The sequence below is a fragment of the Struthio camelus genome, chromosome 16 (assembly GCF_040807025.1).
Source record: "Struthio camelus isolate bStrCam1 chromosome 16, bStrCam1.hap1, whole genome shotgun sequence".
In the NCBI taxonomy this organism is placed as follows: Eukaryota; Metazoa; Chordata; class Aves; order Struthioniformes; family Struthionidae; genus Struthio; species Struthio camelus.
In genome coordinates this window covers 17,714,482-17,735,296 of record NC_090957.1, presented here as the reverse complement: position 1 = coordinate 17,735,296, position 20,815 = coordinate 17,714,482, and the positions used below count along the sequence as shown (strand labels likewise).

The 20,815-nt window shown below is 42.2% G+C and overlaps 2 protein-coding genes across 6 annotated transcripts in view; both read right to left on the bottom strand.

Annotated features, from left to right (window-relative positions):
• ITGAE (integrin subunit alpha E) overlaps positions 1–3,047 on the bottom strand; it is a 34,395-nt gene extending 31,348 nt beyond the window's left edge. The window contains 1 exon segment of the mRNA XM_068910574.1: positions 1,932–3,047. Within this exon segment, the coding sequence (XP_068766675.1) occupies positions 1,932–2,134 (203 nt within the window). The 5' untranslated portion in view covers positions 2,135–3,047.
• A 1,843-nt stretch (positions 3,048–4,890) lies between these two features.
• Positions 4,891–18,214, bottom strand: LOC104142799 (transient receptor potential cation channel subfamily V member 2). Of its 5 annotated transcripts, none has more exons than XM_009672970.2 (17): positions 17,843–18,214; positions 17,460–17,623; positions 15,864–16,157; positions 15,079–15,212; positions 14,594–14,746; positions 13,725–13,865; positions 12,918–13,216; positions 12,309–12,485; positions 11,699–11,857; positions 11,475–11,570; positions 10,895–10,965; positions 10,002–10,167; positions 9,203–9,269; positions 8,808–9,115; positions 8,479–8,597; positions 7,567–7,661; positions 4,891–6,812 (listed from the first exon to the last, which is right to left on the bottom strand). In XM_009672970.2, exons 3-17 carry the CDS (start codon positions 16,103–16,105, stop codon positions 6,682–6,684), a joined length of 2,358 nt encoding a protein of 785 aa, XP_009671265.2. In that variant the 5' UTR covers positions 16,106–16,157; positions 17,460–17,623; positions 17,843–18,214; the 3' UTR covers positions 4,891–6,681. The 5 variants fall into 5 exon arrangements, with proteins under 5 accessions (XP_009671265.2, XP_068766535.1, XP_068766537.1 ...); XM_068910434.1 differs by having other exon boundaries at positions 17,460–17,584; XM_068910436.1 differs by lacking the exon at positions 17,460–17,623 and having other exon boundaries at positions 4,891–6,857.
• Positions 18,215–20,815: the final 2,601 nt, after the last annotated feature.

Genomic DNA, 20,815 nt, shown 5'->3' with positions numbered 1-20,815 from the left:
CTTGCTTTGCAAATCCCATGTTACCAGCAAAACTCCACTGTAATAATACCAGCCTAATAATACCATATATTTACAAAGGCTTACAACAAAAGCGCTTTAAGGTAAAATAAAAATAGAATTCTACATATCCTGGAACAAGTTCCCTGGGAAATTCAGTTGTCTTTGGAGCAAGAAACAGTTCTCAAGCAGGCGACCAGTCAACTGAGGAGAAGAAAAAGAAAATGATATTCATGGAGCTAACCTCACTCTTGTGCATATTCCTGTGCTCATATGGCATTTGGTCTGGGAAGCAGAGACTCCTCAACGCTGCGCTCAGCTCTGATGCTGCCATGCTGCAAGGCCAAGACATTTAAACTTTTTGTTCCTGACTCCTTGCTCAGAGGGATTTCCAATACAGACAACTCAGGGGTTTTAGAACACTAGTTATCAAATTAACTGTGCTGTACTTAAACTGGAAAAAAAATAGGTGTGTGTTAGAGATTCAGTTCTAAGAAACTAACTGAAACCCACCAGGTCAGACAGCTGCACTTTTCTACGCTACTGCTTTCAACAATAAAACCCGCAAATGCAAACAAAGGGTGCCAGAAGAGAATAGTGATAGAGAAGATCTACTGAAAGCTACACAAAGACAGACGCTTCCACCACTAATTACACTGTAGTTGAATGTGCGTAAGTCAAATCAAGAAAGGTCAAGAGTTGAAAACATTTTAGAAGTTACTGTATACATATTCATTAAGCATTCATATGTTTAGAAAGCTATGAGTTACCTAGCATAATGCTGAACACGAGAGCAAAGATATTAGTAGAATCATCATCATACAAAATATAGACGTCAAGTCCAAATGAGGAAAATAGAGTTGAGCATAAACCTTGATAGGTTAAACGTAAGATTACAGTAAATCAAGTTAGAGGGACTTTGATGGACAACTCATTAAAAGAATAAAATTCATAACAATTTTTTTCAAAACACACTGGAAGCACAAAGCTTGCCAGAAAGCCTGTGAGGCTGATCAGATCCTCAAGGCATAAAATGAACACTTAAATGAATACCTAATTAAGAAATAATATTCTTTCAGTACAGATTAAGTAACTAGATATAGCATTGAGGTTTTTGAAAAGAAGACTAGGCAAATAGAAATTCTACCACACAGAATCCCACTAGCCTTTATTTGTGTAGATGGTAGAAGGGGGCCAGTAACATCCACGATACAGTTACCCTTTGTGCGAGCTAACAGAGTAGCAGTGGTAAGCATGTACCCTTTCCAGGCCAAGCAGCTAAGACAAATTCATGATAGAATGGTCCCTGCAGGGCTACAAAACAGAATAACATGGATACAGACTCTGACTCAGAAAACACTCCTAATTCACATCTACGTGTTACTTTACCCAAACTCTTATTCCCAAATGAAAGTCTTCTGAATTTTCTTTAAAAAAATCCTACATATTCTAGAGCATTTGATCAGGAGATTAGCAAGCCAAAAATTTGCAGGAAATGAATCTCTGGAATTACAGCCTGCTTAATGCAAGGTGCATCTCAAATGACAAACAAAAAAGTTAATCTAAATTCTACTCTCAGCTATTTCAGTACAAGTAAACAGACAAGCAAATAAAAAAGTATAAAAGGCCAAATATGGCTTTTTAGTTTTGTATTTGAGAGTGGAATTTCACCTAGCAATCACTTTTCTCCCACTAAGGCTGAGCACTATAAAACTCTCTCCACTCAAATGTATGAATTCCTCTGAAACAGTAGAAAAACCCTAATTAAGGACTTATATTCCATACAAGTCTCAACATCCTGAACTTCTTACACAAGAATTATTTTATTGGCTCACAAAAAGGGACTGATATAAGTCTCCAGAAATTGCTTTGTTTCTAGGCTGAGACTTTTTTTTTTCCTATTTCATGAAAATAAATATAGAGATAAGACTCACTCATTAGGAAGAATAGGTACAGGAGGGATATCATTATTCCCAGCTTTAAGATGAAGAAAGCAGGTCTTGAGACACAGCCAGGCGAAAGCTGCTCTCTTCCTCTGACGATGCTCCAGGTCTGCAGGTCTCATGCTGCTTGCTGAGACAAAGTCACTCTATTGTGGATTTCCTAACTGAGGTTTCAAGGCGTATACTAGTGACATTTAAATAATACTGTAGATGCAAAAAGTTGCTTAGGTAAACTTAGGTTACTGAGTGGCAATTTTTAGCAGTGTCTCCATTTCTGTCTACCAGCATCTAGAGTATATCTAGAGCAATAGGATCTGTCTAGAAAAGCCTCTAGGCACTATGTTTGTATTGACTACCTTCTCCTTGCCATATGGACATTCCACATCCCATTAAAATGTGCAAACAGATCCACTTGAGTGAACTCATAGCAGGGATTTAAGAAATGTCAGTTCTCAGATGCCTCTCATCATAGCTATTTTTTAAGGCACAAGTTCCCCCCCCACCCCCCAACGCAGAACCAGTGTTCCCTTTTTATTTAGTATATTATCAGAAACACTGACATTTTATCGCAGGATAGCCAGTTAAGTGATCCTGAATGTTTCCACCCCTCTCTACCAATAATTCTTTGGCTTCTAATGATCCCTCATCCCTCTGCACTGTTGTCCCCAGACTGGACCAGACTTGCACAGAACTGGTCCATGACAGTTTGTATTATCAGAGTACTGTGCAGCAAATGTTATTTGGCTGCAGGGTGTTGTTATTACAACTGCTTAAGTGAGCTCAACCAGCAAATGTTGAGTGAGTCCTCAGAAGAGTTAACTGCATAGGAAATCCTTCAGAAAGACTGGGGGTGGGAAAGGGAAGAAAGCTGTTCTAAAGACACAGTGGTCTTTGCCCCAGGGAGTGTAAACTTTCCAAGCATTCTCAGAAAATAACGTAGCACTAAAAAAAGCCACATGCACACTTTCTGGCTACCTCCAGCTCCTTTCTTCCAAGGGCTCCCTGGGTTTAACATTAGACAATCATCAAAGAACCTCATGCTCCATAAAGACTGTACTCCACATTTCAGATATCTGAACTGAGAAAGATTACTTCAAAAGAGAAAGTGAAGAAACTATTTTAATAACAGCTATATGCCAACCATGAGGCAGTCACACCCACACTTTCTGGTGCTGGTCCTATCTGGTGCCACTTTTACTTGTGCTGCTGAAGCAGACATGAGATGGTAAAATGGAACAGTATTCTTTAAAAATATCATATTTCAAATTTCATTTACTTTTTCAGTCCTAGAGTAACAAATGCAATTTTTTGAAAAAGGCAAGGAAGAATAAAACTGATTCACAGCTACCGCAAACCTCATTGCTAGCTGCAGGAACAGGCCAGCTACGAAATCTGCCAGCTGCATCGCTTCAGAAACAGCTCATGAAGACTTATATGAAGCATCTGTTCTTTGTCTGAGCCCTTTGCTTGTCACATTTCAAAGACTCTTTTTGCAAGCTATAAAGAGAGACAATGGAAAGTATGCTAAGGTACAAGTGGGGTCATGAAGAGATGAAGAGAGTGGATCGACTGAGGCACAGATATACCTCCCCATGCTGGTTTCATCAGCCTCAGAGCATGCTTAAAGAAAAAAAAGTGGAAGGGGACAAGGCAGTAAAATTAAATGAGCAAAGCACTTGAGGAAGGACAAGAACAAACCTGATATCTCTGAGGAAAATGGCCTTGTGGGGAGTTGGGAAATGCAGAAATCAGGCATGAAGCCTCTTTTAAGAAAACTGTGCAGATCATCAGCAAGATCACTCTGAGCAGGAGACACCTGGAGCCTGGTATAGAGGCCACAAGGAGCAATAACTAGGTAAAATGTGATCAGGTAGAGGAGGAAGAGTTCGCAAACAACATGATCTCAGTTCTTCCTCCAGCCCTGCCATGCAGCTTGCAACTTTGGCCAAATTACATGAGAGGGCTTGAGCATCCATAACTGAATGAAAAACAGTGAGAGCTGCTGGTGTCTTCTCTCAGTGGTGTAGGAGACCCTCAGAGTCTCTGTGGCTTGTACATTCAGCATAGACTGAGGAGAGAAACTGCACTTATTCATTCACTGAGGTCTGAGAAAGGTTTCCTTTTCATCAACTGAGAGCACTGCAAAGCCTCCCAACTTTGCACAGGAAGGGATTTGAGACGGAGGCTCCATGCAGCTGAGGTCACCCGTCACAGGCAGTAGAAGGGAGAGGGTAAGTTTATCTGTCACTCATTTCTTACGTAAATGACTGAGGTACGTCCTGACAAAACATTATCATCTATTCATAGCAGACCCCAAAATCCTGTCAGGCCTTCAAAGATATGAACCAGCACCTAAGTCTTTCCTCTTGCAGGGAACTGCAGAAATCCCACAAAGTAAACCCCAGACAGCCTTCCTATTTGTAACATGACCAAAGTGGGAAGTGGCTTAGATGCTTAGATGCCTTCTGCATCAGTTAAGGATATAGAAAACTGGAGGTTCTTCTCAAAATGCTTTACTGATGTTAATCTTCTCAAGAGTACTGACCTATCTCAGCTTTATAGGAAGGACGCCACTGCAGAGAGATCATAAGTCCTCAAAATTGTCCTTTTTCCATGACCACAAAGAAGTGTACAACAGCCTGGGCGCTGCTCAGCCTCCTGACCAACCCAGCCAGATGCTTGCTGCATCTCCCTGTCCTTGTCTGAAGCTCACAAGTGAAGGATGACAGACAGAAGAGGGCTTAGACCAGTGTTTTGTAGCATGATTATAAAGCACAAGGAATAACAGAGTCTTGATTTTTGAGAGCATTTTTGATGCAGATCAAAAGAAAAACTAACACTGTAAACAAAGTGATTTAAACAGCAGTGGGTTCAAGGAATGGCCACCGAAGCAGGTTACCTTGAAAGCAAGCTGTCACAGCCCACAGCTATCAAAAACACTACCAACAAGTGTGATTTCTCTTTTGTTGTTTATTAAGACTCCAGGCAGGGGTGGCAGATTTGATTCTGCATTTCTTGAGAATCTCAAAGTGTCCCTACCACAGCAAAATATCAAGCACAGCAATAGATCACCATGTGTTGACCAATCCTTTTGTGCAACTTGAGCACCTTGCCAAATCTTGGTAATACTTAGGACAAAGCCATAGATGGAAAAAGCTGCTGGAGGCTTCACAAAGCAAGAAAACAGCAGAAGCTGAAGTGAGAAAATTCAGTTACAACCCAGAAACCCAGTGCAGTGAAGCTGCAGAGGCCACTGCCCAGCACAAGGGAAGAACCTGTTGGAAATGCTGAGGCAGGGAACAACTTTTAACAGCAATGTTTTTGCTGCCAGTCATGTGAAAGTAGTAAGCCACAGAATTAAAATGGTCATCTCCAAAAGATAGGCCTACTAGTTTCACTTGCTCAGACTAGACAGGAAGATCTAGGATTGCACAGTTCATCTTCCTGAAGGGAAGGTGTTGCCAGAATTTTTAGCCTACAACTTTTTCAGGGTTATCCCTGACCGTTATTCCCACTGTCAAAGATGCATCAAAAACCAGGGCTAGGCTCTTACAGCTTCAGATGTGGCTGCGTAAACTGACATGAGTTCACAAAAAATAACAGTTCAGTAGCATGGCAGTAAGGTCAGCACAGTGATGCATGAACTGCAATCAGCAGTTTGATAATGCCTTGTAGTCACCACTGTTCACATCATCTCTTCCTTTTGAGGCTGAAGGTCTTAAAATACATCCAAGGATGCACACTTTCAATTAAGTAAAGTTGCTAAACTAATAGTTTACAATACTTCAACCATTATTTTTAAACATGAGCTGAAAGTGTGATAGCTCTTTTTTTTTTTTTTTCCTTTTTCCACAGAATTTAAAGCATGTTTCCCATCCTGTCTGGAGCAGTGTGCATATTACAAAGAAAAACAAAGTCCTTCTAGTCATTTAGGGCAAGATAAGCCCGGTAAGACTGACAGGAAATGTTAACCACATTACACATTTTGGCCCATCTATCTTTCAGAAGCCATACATGTAGGATTCCACTGCTGTCTTCTACAGACACAATCAGTGGAAGACAGATGTTTCAGAAATTTGGCTTGCTAAGTTACAATTTCAAGAAATTCATACCACTTTTGTGCTGTTAAGAAAATGAGCACGTTGTGTAAATGATTTAATTACCTTCCTGTAAAATGGGAATTCTGATACGTTCTAAACACCCAGCACTGCAGGTACTGAGACAAAGACCGTTATGTGGCTCTTGATGACCGAAGCCTGAACGTTTGTCCACACATCTCACATCAGCGTTCTGCGCTGAAGCCATCTCCATACTGCAATATTTTATGCTTCTGCAACGCTCTCTATTCCAAAGCACTTCAGTGCAACCTCTTGTGACATGAGGATAACAGTCAGCCTGTTCTCAGATGGGTCACGCAATCCTTTACTTCTGTATGGCAAACAGCATTATTTCTATATAGCTCACAAAGCACTGCCTTCCCTGACACAGACCACTCCCCACTGCCCCTGTGATTTTGTTCTCATTCTTGCACATTTAGACATTGTAATAAGTGTCAGGTAAAGAAAGTTGAGTAAAAATAATTTCTTCAGAGGAAATAAAGTGCATGAAAATATTTAAAGCCACAGGCTGAACCAGTCTTTGATGAAATGCATGTTAATACTGATAATGCCTTCAATTCTTCCAGCCATTACAGGAAGAACTCCTTTACAGATGGGAGTAAGGCTGCAATCCAGAAATCCCACTAAAGATTTCTAGTTTGTCCCTCTAGAGGCATCATCTCAGTTGCCGATAGCTGGGGCTGCAATGGTGACTGCTCCTCTGGAACAGCTGATCTCAGTTGTTTCTGTGGCATCCGTTTCCATGATCTTGTCTCTATAGTAGGAGACACAAAAACAGCAGCCCTTTGTCAGCAGGAAGCTAACAAAGGGATCCAGTTTTTAGAAGGGTGCAGATTTAGGGAAAACCCAGCAAACATCAGACAGTATTTTAAACATAACCTCTCACTCCTAAAAAGTTGGCATCTGGAAAAAAACTATGGTGGAAGAGCAGGAGGCTGTGCTTAATTCTGGTGAAGCTTCTGCCCAAGTTCTGCCAGACCAAACAAAATATTTCTAGGAAAAATAGCAGCTCTCTGTTTTCCGCACAGAGCTGCTTCCCAGGCATAAAGAGGGAAGCAAACACAATTATCTAAGGTAGAATTTGACAACAGTTGCAGCGTTAATGCCCAGATTTGTGCTGTAAATGCCCTGTGATTTTTAACACTTACATTACAAGTAGGCCTAAATTTTACCTTTCCTGCAAAAGCATGATGCATTTGGGCTACAGGGCTGAGTCAAAGGGAAGAACAGCCCTTGCTTCTCTCAGTAGTGTTTCCTGTACATTTCCATTACAGAGAAATAGGAATGGCACCTCTTTTGTTCCCAAACTCCAGTCAGGTACAAGCCTATTCTGATTCTCACAAGTGACACTGCTATTCCTGAGGGATGCTGTGTGGAAGCAATTTCACGAGCAAACTGGCCTACCTAAAATTTATGTTTCCATCCAAAGACATAACATCATGCCAAAAGTCCTTGCTGAGCAGGAAGCCAAAAGGATGCTAAAGACCTTTCTTCATGGTATGTCTTACCTTCTGGGTTTATTTCTGAATCATTGGAGTTACCAGGGTCTTCCTTCAGAGCTCCCACCTCCTTTGCCCAATTTGTCCATTTAATTTCCTCTACTCTGGAGAGACAAAACACAACAGACACTGATGCCTAGAGCACTTCAGTCCAGATCTCCTTATCCTGCAACATCCCAATCCAACTTCATCCTGTCAGCACAGTGCTAATAGTTTGCAACAACCTGCAGAGCTTTTTTTGAGAAAAGATCGTCTGTAGTTTAAGCTCTGTAAATATCTGATGTAAATATCTCTTCCCCCAGTGTGCTGTGTGAAGGTCTAATTTTTTTTTTTTTTTTTTTTTTTAAGTATTGCAGTTCCTCCCAGGGAATACATTTAATACAAAAGGAGCCTCCTAGATTCTACTCTCTACACATACTCCATAGGACTATACAACCCATAACACTCTGGAGTTACCGAAGTGCTGCCTGCAGTTTTTTTCGCTGGATGAAGAAAGGTTAATTTGCTCTCCCAGCCCCTATATGAGAGGAGAAGTGCTGCCCCCTCGTGTTGCACTCATGTTGCATATTACTGAGCTAAGGCATATCAGCCTACTTCTTTTCCACTACAGCCCTCTCTGGGCACAGCTATGCTAGCAGGGGCAGGGAAACCATCAGTGCAGGCAGCCTGCTGCTGTAACCACTTGCACGCATGTGGGTTAAACAGGCTACATCTTGGTGACAATGCTGGGGACTCAACTAGCTCTCAAACTTCCAGCATAGCAACAACCAAACACTTTGCAGGTGTCCAAGACAACGTGGTTCAGTTGCTGTGCTGAGTCAGTGCTGCAATTCCTTGTGGTGGTTCATGGTTACCAGGTTAATAAGCAAGGGACCCCATTACTAGGATGGAGCATAAGGGATAGCAGTACATCCGTCTTACCTGAAACACCATCTCTCATCTTTCTTATTGAGGCCCACTGAAAGGAAGCAGCCAGATCTCCTCTTTCCACCTTGGCGCCACAGCCAAGCCTTTTCTATTTCTAGAATAGCAATAGCTCTCTGAAAGTAGAAGTCCACATCAGGAAAATGAGGTTTATCACACACACACACACACACACACACACACACACACACACACACACACACACACACACACACACACACACACACACACACACACACACACACATACAAAATCATCTCTGATATTATGAGAATCAAGTAGGAGGTTGGGCCATGACATGACTGCTGAGCAGCACAGTGTCTCACCTGCAGCTTCCAGACACTCTTGCTATAGCCAGAAATATCAGTGACAGTCTCACTCATGAGTGCGATCAGCATGTTGAGCAAAAGAATGTAAGTGAGGATCACAAAGAGAAGCAGCAGAAGCATCACGAAGTATTTGAATCTGGCATGTTCCTGGAACTCCAGGTCGCCCATCCCAATGGTGATCTTGAAGAGCTCCAGAGAGACACTAAATAGCCCGCCGTACATGGCATGGCTCCCAGCATCCTCCATCTGAGCAACAGACTTGTTCTGAGAGACTGCAGGAGCCTCCCCCATCAGGGTAACCAGAGCTATGAGAAAAACAGAATTTAAATCCTCCTCAGAAAAATCTACTTCTTGTAGCCCAGCCTGTACCATGATGCTGAGTAAGTCCTTACCAGCAGCAAAGCCAAGGAGGAAGATCATATAAACCAAGAGGAAACGCAGCAGATCTCTCAGGATAGTCTGAAACACAAAGCAGGAGGCAATGTCTTTATCTCACATTAAATCACCAGCATGATCTCCTGTTATCATAGCTGTCAGAAAACAAACCCCAGTAACAATGCCAATACTGAAAGCAAGTTAGGAAATGCTTTTATCCAGTTTAAGAAACCAGTAGTATGTGCTAAGTTACTTTCTCAGCTAAGTAACAGTGTTTGGAGCTTAGTTTGAGAGCACCACAAAAACATTTGTTGTTATGTTTGTATGAATTGGTTCTTTGAAACAAATAAATATCATGTTTGGCCGTTTTCAGATTGCTGCAACACATAGAGCTGTTTTGTATCTACTGGATTTCACATAGATGGGGATCAGAATCCTTCCCTGGCACCTCATTTCACCTTCGCTTCGTCAGCTCTACTAGTCTGAGGCTCCTACATGGATCTGGCAATACTTCTCAACCCAAGTTTAACACTTCCAGAAAACTCGTATTGGTTGTGACTGCTAGTTTTGTTTTTTGGCAGTGTCAGGTTTTCCCATTTGCTATATTCAAAGATAACAAACCAGTGTTTTGCCTCAATTGTACTTCCTTGAAGACATCGATCTAGTCTCCTTCTCCAATTCCTTTATTTCCAGAGTCAATACATCAATTTCATTTATGGTTTTAATGGTCCCTGAGAGAGGAAAAGTAACTGCAGGACTTTTACCAGTTCCTCACACCTAAAAGCTTTTCACTCAAGGTTGTTTCTGGGTACTGACCTTCTGTATCATGACACTGTAAATCCCAGTGCGCTGGAAGCCACGTGTGTAATACAGCATGTTCACCCATCCCAAAAGCAGGGAGAAAACCATCACTGCCACATAGTTTTCTGAACTTGCACCATACAGCACTGCTGACAACAGCAATGAGAATGCCTGGATGAAGCTGGAAAGAAGCAGAATTAGTTACAGTGGACTTACCCCCACAAAAAGGCCCATTTGCAAATCTTTTCTGTTTTAAAAGGAAAAGCAAACAAAGGAAAAGCAAACACATTTTACCAGGCTACATGGAGCATATAAAGCAGCAGTTAATCAGGCACTTAGTTTATATAAGCAAATCCTGTTATAACCAAACCCACAAGTTATTGCAGGTTTGTTATGAACTAGTTAATCTCACAGTATGGAAACTCTTAACTGCTTATGTAGCTCATGTACTGCTATAAAATGGAAAAGAATCATAACCTTTATGAATACATGTACACATACATGCACACACACATGCATCTATGCACATTTCTCCTCAGAAAACTGGCAAGTTATTTTCCCTTAGACCAAATCTGAGCCGCAGTAACTGTACGGTTAAATCCTTCAACTCTTTTTATTACAAGTATAAATTCTTAACTATAGAATAACTGAGGATCAGGCCTCCACTGTGTCACATAACGTACAAACTCAAAGACAGACCCTACCTAGCATTGTCCATCACAATGAAGGGTTATGACGAGATGTAACACGAGGACAACAAGCAGGGAGGGAATGGAAAGAGATAGTGGCAGAGAATAAATCTTTCCTGCTCACCATCTCTCTAGTAATGTTATGGCAACTTAGCTGCCCACAGCAGAAAACCAATTTCACCTGTGCTTTCATTGCCCAAAAAATCTCAAGAGACATACATCAAAATTTCAATGCAGCTGTCAGAGCACATAGTCTTCAGAGATTGGCGTCTCCTCCGCAGATACAGACTCTAATAGAGAAAAATCAGTGGTAGCTGTTCATTACAACAATAGGGCATGCTAGAGACTGAATTCTGCCTGGCAAAACCTATTGCACAGTGGAGAGGTTTGCTCATTCCTTCTCCTGCTTTCATTCCAAAGATCCCAAATTTCAGCTAATCACCCTTCAGAGATGAAAGTAAAGCCTACATTTAAAAAGGGGCAAGGGCTGAATCATGGCGTTTCCCTATGCCATTATTAATAGATTGCATCAAATGCTAAGGATGCATTTTACTACCATAAATCACAACAGTGTCTCCTAATTGTTTACTGCTGTCACCCTATTCTTCACCTTCCCCAGCACGCTGGCTTATGCCACCCTATCAGTGCTAGATCCCACTGACACAGTGTCTCAGAGCAGGATTCCTCCTTGCCATCCACACTTGTGCACATCCTGATGTCAGGGTAATAGAATCTGCTGCCCCTTTGTCAGTGACAGTTTTTCTTTCTTACAGTGTAGCTAGGCAAGAGATCCTCATACCTGAGCAAAAATTAGATAAATGCCTCCTAGCAAGATAATGATCAGTCCAGAGACCCACAGGAAGCCTCCAGCTGTGAACTCCACTGGAAATGAAGGCTGCAAGATAAAAACAAAAACAAAAACAGTGAAGAAAGACAGAAGTAGTTGTGATAGCCATCCTGAGCCTTTTATAACTTCAGCTGCATCCATTCAGGCCTTTCTAGTTTAAAGAATAAGGGGCCTACCTTTACCCTTAAAGGCTGATAGTAGGCAATGGCTGTAAAGATGATCATGAATGACAAGTATGAAATAAAACTGAAGTAGAATCTCTTGGAAGCAAACGTTTCCCATTTTTGCTGAAGTAGTTTGTTCAGTGGCTCCAAAACCACCATCTTGTACCGATTCTGTGCAAAAATAAATAAATAAAATTTTAAAGAAGCACCTGTGTGTCAACAGGAATGCACAATCATCAAGGATTGTCTTTTGTCTTTTTCAGGACTGGAGTTCAATGGCTGCAATTAGGGCATACGTAAAGGTTTATTCAGTCAGGCTTTTCAGTATGAAAAAGATCAACCATCATATAGGAACTCATTTCTGCTTGGCTCCATCAAGGTATTTGGACACATCCAGGCTTAGGACAACCAAAGGATCCAAAATTTCTCTCTTATTACCGATTAGAGGCATGCTAAGCAGTTTATAAATTTTAAAAATATGCAAATATGTCATCGTGCATTTCTTTCCCACGATCATCTGAAATACCACATGAACTTGAAATGGTTTGCATAACTATACAGCAACACTGAAAAAAGCCAGAAAAAAAGGTTACAATCTTTGACTCTTGGTAAAAGCACTCACTGGTGTGTCACTGCTGTAGGCCAGAATCTCCAGCACAGAGTTTTCCTCAAAGCTGTCAATAGAGGACAAGTCATAGAGAGACACATGGATAGGTCCATAGGTCCATTCAGTGAACTTGCGTGACAGGTGCCTGTACTCTGGATCTTTGATCTCTCTTTGGATGATGTGTTTAAAGATCTGAAGAGAAATCGGATGCACACCAGAAGAGTGTTTATGTAATGAAGACGTGGAATGACCCAAGCATACCCAAGTTACCTTCAAATACAGATCACCTTGCTTTCTGCATTATACGCTTTGTTGTACCCAAACACCAGACACCTAACTAAACCTGGTATCAAGTCTTCCAGGAGTAAAACTTATTTCAAACCAGACTAGCTCTCTTGGCTGGGAGAGAAAGTAGCAGCGGTCAGTTGTGGCTGTGTAGGGCACCGTAACAGAAGTAGCCTAGAGGAAGCCTCATTTATGTCTTCTAGGTACTGCCACTGTCCACAGCATTACTATGAGCTGGGTGCAAGAGGCTGCTGCATCAAACCCTGCTATGCTGAAGATGCATGCTGCAGCCCCACCTGTTTCTCAGCAACCCCACCAATTCTCTTTAGCTGTCTTTACCTCCACTTTGCCCGTCTTGGCAGCAAGCTGCAGAGGATTTAATCCATCATAATTCACTATCTCCTCCAGTTTGCACGTTGGGTCAACTTTCACACCTGCCTTCAAGATCTCAACATAGGTTGTGCTCACAAACTTGGTGTTCTCCTCGGTATCATCTGCAATCATCACCAGTGCATGGAGCACTGTGTTGCCCTGTGTATCCTGCTCCTGGATCCTGGCTTTCTGGTGGGGATTGTTTAGAAGATATTCCACCACCTCAGGTTGGTTGGTACAAGCAGCCAAGGAGAGAGGAAGTTCACCTGAAGAGATTAGGACAGCATTTGGAGGGGAAGAAGCGAGGGGAGGTGGGGGAGGGGGTAGTGGTAAACAAAACAACAACAAAAAAGGCAATTTTAGGAAAATATATTTAGCCTGGAGTTTTACCACGAGAAAACAGGATAAATTCTTAGTGCCTCTAGATTCAGAAAGTGTTTTACAGCAAATGATTTCTCCCTATTTCTGGGGGCAGCTGAAACTCTTTCCCGGACTCCTTGTTTGTCTGCATCAGCCACATATTTCATTGTCTCTGTCTGAAGTTCCTTTGATGGAATTAAATACATAAAGCCAAACATGATGGCAAGTGCTCACTGGATACCTTAGTCTGAGGAAGGATCTTGCTATTCAAATAAGTCAAGAAGTCCTTGATTATAACAGGGCAGAGGAGATGGTAGCCCACGTAGAGAGGAAAACTCAGCTGGGATTAGTGGCTGCACACACAGCTAGACAAGAAAAAAACAACGTGAAATAATGTATTTCACACTGACTCACCAAAATAAAAGCAAACTCCCTCTTTCTTCTTCTTGAAGAATTCGCCATGGGCTCTGGCATGGACATCAGCTCCATTCTCTACTAGAAGTTTCACTACATCCAGGCTCCTCTTCTCTATGGCAATATGGAGTGCTGTATGGCCTATGGAAATGGGCAAAACTTACCATGCAGTGCTACTGTCAGAGGGAACAGGCAAAGGTCTCTTGAGGAAGGCAGGCTGCTTCAACAATTGCCATACATTCTGCACAGCAATCTCAGCGCTAGGCAGGAGTGGGTGGCAATTGCTGACTTTTAATAATGTATATTGGAAAAGCATATTAGAAACATTAAGCAAGAAGACGAGCCCCAAGACTATCAGGAATTCAACACAAGGCCAGGCATTATCCCAGGCTGGTGCTAAGATCCCAAACCACTATGAACAGAGGAAAAAGACAACCATACATGTACATGGCTACTTTGCATGTTTGCTATTAAAAGGATAACCCAACTGGCAGAATTCATGCTTTAATGCAGTTTTTCTTCAACATTGCAAGATTTAGTACTTTTTTTCTTTCACTTTTAGAAGTACTTTAAAAGTTTTCCAAGCAAATCCTCCCATATTCCTGGGTTATTAAACATGTTACCACTTCTGTTTTATAGACTGGGACCAAAGTTGCAGAGGCGAAGTGTATCACTCAAGGTTGAAGAGGACACTACCAGAATCAGAAATCAGAACTAAAAGGTGAGCAAGCTACTACTGTAACAGCACCAGAACCCTGGGACTGCAGTGCAGCATGAGCTCTCATTTACCTCCTTTTCATTGTATCTGCACATCTCGCCTGTCTGCTGGGGTGGCTGCATCTGACACAGCATCGGCACAGAACCCTTACCTCTGTAGTAACAATCAGAGCACGCAACGTTGACAAGTGGCCTGGGATTCTCTGTCTTTTGGTCTATTTCCAGCAAAACTGGGATTGTGTCATTTCTCCCATTCTTTAAATTCAGCAGGGCTTTCATTAAGCAGGTCTTCCCAGTCTTTGCATCTAGTAGAAAAACAGCATTGAATGGGATGCACATATGCTTGTACACATCTGTATTACCTAATCCAGTGCACCCAGAACTTAACTGTCATTCTAGGATCAAATACAATAATTATTTAAAAGGCCTTTTTCAGTATTTTAGTCCATGTTAGAGGCAAAGGCTTGAGGAAATATGTAATTATTGGCATCCTCCGTCCTCAGATGACCATTAGGAAAATAAAAGCACCGGCTGGAGAAAACGAAGAGTCAAGAACAGATTCCCCCACTACCCAGTCCTGTGCTGACAAGCTCTTCCTCTGCTAAACCAGCTTAGGGACTACTGAGCAGGAATCTACCTGTGTATTCAGAATTGGTGAGAAATTTAGAAGTCCTCCTTAGGTACTCAAGTAAGCCATCCAGTGCCTCGGGGCTGCCCCTTGAGACTGCGCTGAAGAGCCTGTCTCTGTCAAAGCGATTAGGGTCCTTTTGGCTACAGAAGAAATAGAAAGTGTTAAAAAGTTCTGGGGACAGGAAGACAAGAACATGCAATAAGTTCCAGTGGGCTAGTATGAGAAAATGGGAGGGAGGCAGAGGAGCTTGACAGAAAAACAACTAAACAATTTTATTTTTGAGTCAAAGGAAAAATAAAGACAGTTATTTCCCAGAATTCTCTCAAGTGGCTGCAGTTTCCATTAGCTGGAGCTTTTCCCAGATCCAGCCCAATGTGCAATCCTGGAACGCATCCAGAACACAAAGAAAGAGAAGCCCAAGATAGCTCCAGGACCAGAATCAGTCCCATCACATGGCATGAAATGCTCCATGAGCTATTTACATCCCTCTCCTGGCAAGAACAGTTCAGTTGTATAGGGCTCCATGCTAAGCTGCTCTGACACCCAATTTGGCTTATTTGGTGCCAGTTCAGATGCATCCAAAATGTACCACAATGCACGTCATATACATACCTTCCAGGTGCAGAGGGAAAGGTCTAATAGTCTCCTTTCTACTTTAATTATCTCCCATCAGATGCCTTTAATATTCCTGTCTTGCCACTTTTCGTTTATCCTCCTGTAAAGTTTATGGCATTGTATCCATAGGGATCAGCGGGGATCCTACCCTTGTGAAATTGTCAACAGTTACTTACTTGCTTACTAGTCCTGGACGAAAGTTCAAATTAATTTTGATTTTAGGAGCATAGTCACTGCTCTCCTTCTGATAAGGTGTTTCCAAGGGCCGTGGCTCTCCTTTCTTTCCATGTAGCCCTGTTCTTTCTTCCTTTTTACTAGATGCAGGTTTATCTTCCTGGATACTATCATCTGTTTCTAGCAGTCCCATCAACCTATTCCTCTGTCCTGGGCCCGGCTGCCCATTTGTGAAGTTATCCATTTCTAGCACAGATGGTCTTGCAGATCACAAAGGATGTACCAGGATACTACTCCTGCAAGGGAGCAGGAGAGTTAATGCAGTTTGTTCATACTCCTAGAACATGCACAGTGCTGCACATAGAGGAAAGCATATTTCCAGGTCCAAAGTTCCCACAATTGACTATGGCTCCCTTCAGAGAGGGATTCAGTAAAACTCTGCACAACTGGGTGGCTTTGAATGAGGGATCAAGGCCTTAAATACGGTTCCCACAGAGAAGAAGTTCAAAAGCAGCTCATGAAATACAGGCTACTTCTCTGCAGAACACCCGAACCCCCTTTGTGAGATGACCTCACCTGTTGGCAGCAGCACATGTTCCCTACATAAAAGGCAAAGAAAGTGGATCTTTGGGAGACTACGCTCATTGTTCTTATCTCAGTGCAGCCAACGCAGGCTAGTTACCAAGTGGCCAAAAAAAGATTAACTGCGGGGCTTCGCTGCAAAAGAGCGCTAAGTTCGTTTCTGTCTTTTGCTAGTAGAAAGACAGTATTTCTACAGGGAAAATACATATGCACAAATTGCATTCCTTTTGCACATTCTTGCTTTCATCCTGGGGCAAAATGGGGAGGATATAAGATCTCCCCAATGCTGGGGGTTGCCAGTTACTGCTATCCATATCAGCATAGGCCTATACCCAGCACAGCTGCCATGTGGACACTCACAGCACTCGGAACCTGAACACAGCACAAACTCTCCCAGGAGCAAAGCTGGACCCAGATCTGCTATACAGAGAGTCTGAGTATTCAACAGAGTGCTCAGTCAGCCCACTTCTCTCATCTAATATGGCCTGTACTCCATTTTCACCCTTCTGAGACATTCTTCATATATCTCTCACAACGTCTCAGACCTACACCCAGTGCAAACTATCTGTAGTCAGGATATGACTGAAGATTCACACACAGTTTAGTTTGTGAGGTGGCAAAGAAACATCTATGATTACCAACTTGAACCAGAGCTTACGTTAATAACTCTGTCTTACTTGCATGCACTTCCTCCAAATGTTTAACAGACTTTATCTGAAGATAAATCTCCCTTGGGGGGACTAGAGTCAGACTCCACAGCCAGTTACCAGCACAGAGGTAAATCAACATAGTATAAGCACTCTGGTTTAGATTAGGATGCAGAGAAGTATAGTTAGTTCTAGGCAGAAAACAGCTACAAAACATCTTTATGCAGCTTACAGCAAGAAATCTAAGAGAAACCACTATAATTCAGCCACTCAGGTTAGTCTGCATTCTAATGACAAATATCCCTCTGCAGACACAGGCATACACCCTATAATCCCCTTTCAGTCATATCTCCTCCCCAAAATACTTACTGGTACATTTGCTGATCCTCTACAAATAGAGAGCTATTTGTATTTCCGTAAAAGCTTGCTTGTGCTTTTCTGGCTTCCTTTCCACAAAATCATTTCTCAGCTGCAGTTTCCATCTCTTCTCAGCACTCAAAAGAGTTATTTATTGTCAGTCTAGTACGGACAGGCTGTTTAAAAGCAAGAGCAAAGTGGTCCTAAAAAAGGACCCTTACATACATGCATCCACTTTGTACCTCCCTAAAAAACAGGGAGCACTCTTATCAGCTGAATTTTCAGTTCTCTGTTCAAGACCTGAGCTGTTTCCTACTGCTACTTTGCCAAGCCATTTTGAATAGCATAGCACAAGAAAAGCCTTGCTGTCAAAAGAGGAAGAGCACAGCACTTACCCTGAGTTGCTGCAAGCTCCACCCAAGAATTGATCTGACAGGGAGTCCCAACTGATCCTCCAGAGGCTAAATAATCTCTCAGTAGAAACCAAATCAAATACCATCAAGTGTTAATAAGCAAGGAAACATTTCCTGAAGACCCCAAATTGTTTATATCCATGGGTGAGAGCCCTCGTCTTCTGCAGAGACGACCATACTCATATTAGCACTTTCTATCAACGTCACAACATGGAACTCCTCCTTGGTGGTCCATGAGGGAATCCAGGCTGCCTATGAGAAGGAATAACCACTGACCATTATTCACTCAACAGTATAGGTTTTTGCAAAGTGAAGAAGGGCTCGCACAGGAAATGACTAGATGGATTTCTCAGAACAACTGAGAGCCAATGAGTGCAGTGCTCTTATATGGGAAAGCTGGCTGGCTATTGCAAATTCATAATGCTTAACCCCTGCTTGCACATACAGAGAAGCGACATCTCGTGGCTTTCAGCAACAGCCCGCTCCGATGTAGCGGGAGGCAGGCTGATTTGACTCATGAATGGACTGGAGCCCATGGTTTAGTTCTGAGGTTTGTCACAAGGCTCCCTCAGTTAGCACCAGGACAGGCAAGAATGCATGGGAACACTTGAGGGCAACTGTTCTGCAAGAAGTCGTTTCTCTTCACACAACTTCACCTTCACACGCCGTGGTTTTGAGGCAGTGCAAACCATAACCAGAATGTTAGCCTATGCAGTATAGGGTGTCAGCCGCTCATCACAAGCACAAGAGATCACACAAAGCAGCCCCAGTTCCTGAAAACTAAGGCTTACTTTCTTAATGTTTCTTAACTTAATGTCAAGTTACTTAACTGGACATTAGCACCCACTTAATGGGTGGATTCTATACAGTGGTGCAGGCCTGGGAAAGGCTACTTCTGAGAGGACAGACAGGCTATCCCTGAAATTGCTTGGAGATGAGATCATGCTTGCATGCTAATGACCCTTATCACTCCCAAAACAGGACCCCCAGGAAACAGAGAAGGTCAGCCTACATCAGGTGTCTTTCTGAGCTTTTTCTCTCATACTCCTAATAAAACTAAAGATTGAGGAGCCAGTGTGATCATTATTTCCAGCAGCATTGGTGCAGGGTAACATTCAGCACCTAGAGTCTCAATGACCTTCCACAGCACATCATCTTTGCAGAGTAGTTCTCATCTGTATGCTGTAGAGCACCTACGGTTCACAGAGCCATGTATGTGAGCCAGGGCTCAACTAGGGAAACTGATTAACTAATAAAATGGTATAGAGTTCTCCCAATCACCAGTTTGACAGCAGGGGCACATTCCACAAGAAATCTCAAAAGTTCAGTCACCCACTGGTCCAAACAATGTTAGGAAGGGTAAGTGTCACATCATGAGAATGGCCACAAAAACAACCTACTGAACTCTGGTTGTGGCTTCCTTCTTCCAAAAATGCCACCAGCCCAAAGACAACGGAAAGTAATCCTCATCTGGCAGGATTATAGGATGATGTGGGGCTTCCTGGAATGTGGCCATCACCCACAGAAACATTCCCAGATGGTCTCTACTTTGGATCGGATGCAGGCTGCACAAAGACCTTCCTTTAAAAACATCCAGGAAATGGTAGGGTGCCTTTTTCTCTTTGATGGTTTTGGATGAAATCACAAGCTTATTTCTCAGATTCCTGTGTGGCAAAATTAAGCTGATGCAGTAACAATGCAAAGCTACTTTTTCTTTCCATGCTTAATGACTTATTGGGACCCACAGGATAGCCAATAAAGAACAAGCATTCGCAGAGAAATGCAAGACCACGTCTCATCTCTCCTCTCCCTCATTCCAGCCTTGCACTAATTTAATTCAGTTTGCTTTAGTGATGTTACACTTAATTTACTCTGGTATCAACAGGCATAGAATCAGGCCCAGAAGTTTAGCTCAGACTTATAGGCACAAAGCCTCTTGGGCTTTCCCCCAGCCTTCATGGGAGTTAGTCCACCTTTCAAAGAATCAAATCAGCCCACAGAAGTGAATCTTAACAGATTTCTTTCTGCGCATCTGGTTTTAATAGCTTACACAGAGAAAGGAGAATGTGCAGCTTGCTGGGAAAGGAATCACTGCCAGCTGAGAGGTCAGCACAGCAAAATAGAAACAAAGCTGCTGGGAGAACACAAACATTGGTATGCAGGCACACATGCGCACACACTTTCACAGAGAGCACACAAGGGTAAACATTAGCATTTCCATTTCAGCAAAAGAAGCAGCAAGGCAGAAAAAATATAAGACCTACCCAAAAGTGTATTTGTCAGTGACAGAGCACTCTGAGGTCAGTAATGGAATTATTTCACTGTTGTGCACTAGCCAGCTGAGCTGGTTGTGATGCTTAAAAAGGATCTTGCCACCCAAAATTAAAATCCTGATAGGTGATAGAGCTCAGAAGAAAGACATCCAAAGTAGCACACAGGCAGGATACAGGGAACAATTTAATTTCACCCAAATGCCAACCTGCATTTTCAAAAGCAACATGTGATCCTCTTGCCTTTTTAAACTTTTATTTGGAGGAATGAGGAAGAATCTTGTGATTGCTTAATATTTATTTTATTGATGAAAATGAGTCAGAAGTGCCTGAGAGTTCAAAGTTTCTCCTGCCAGGAGAGCCACATTCTATGGAAGCCTTAAATCCAGGAAGAGATTAGTCAAATTTGGAACTATTAAGTGAAATTTTAAGTCAAATTGTAGGAAGAAATTTCATAATGAAATGTATCCTCTGATATAAAGGACAGATGAAGAAGCACAGAAATTCATGACAGAACAGGAAAAACAATGACACTGAATCTGTTTAAACAGTAGGCAACAGTAAGCAGGAGGAAAACAGATGAACATTTTCTCTGTTCCCTTAAGTGCTCATTTTTACCAAATATTTTAAAATACAATACTCTGTATGCTGCAAATAGAGAATCAAAGTCACTTACATTTACCTG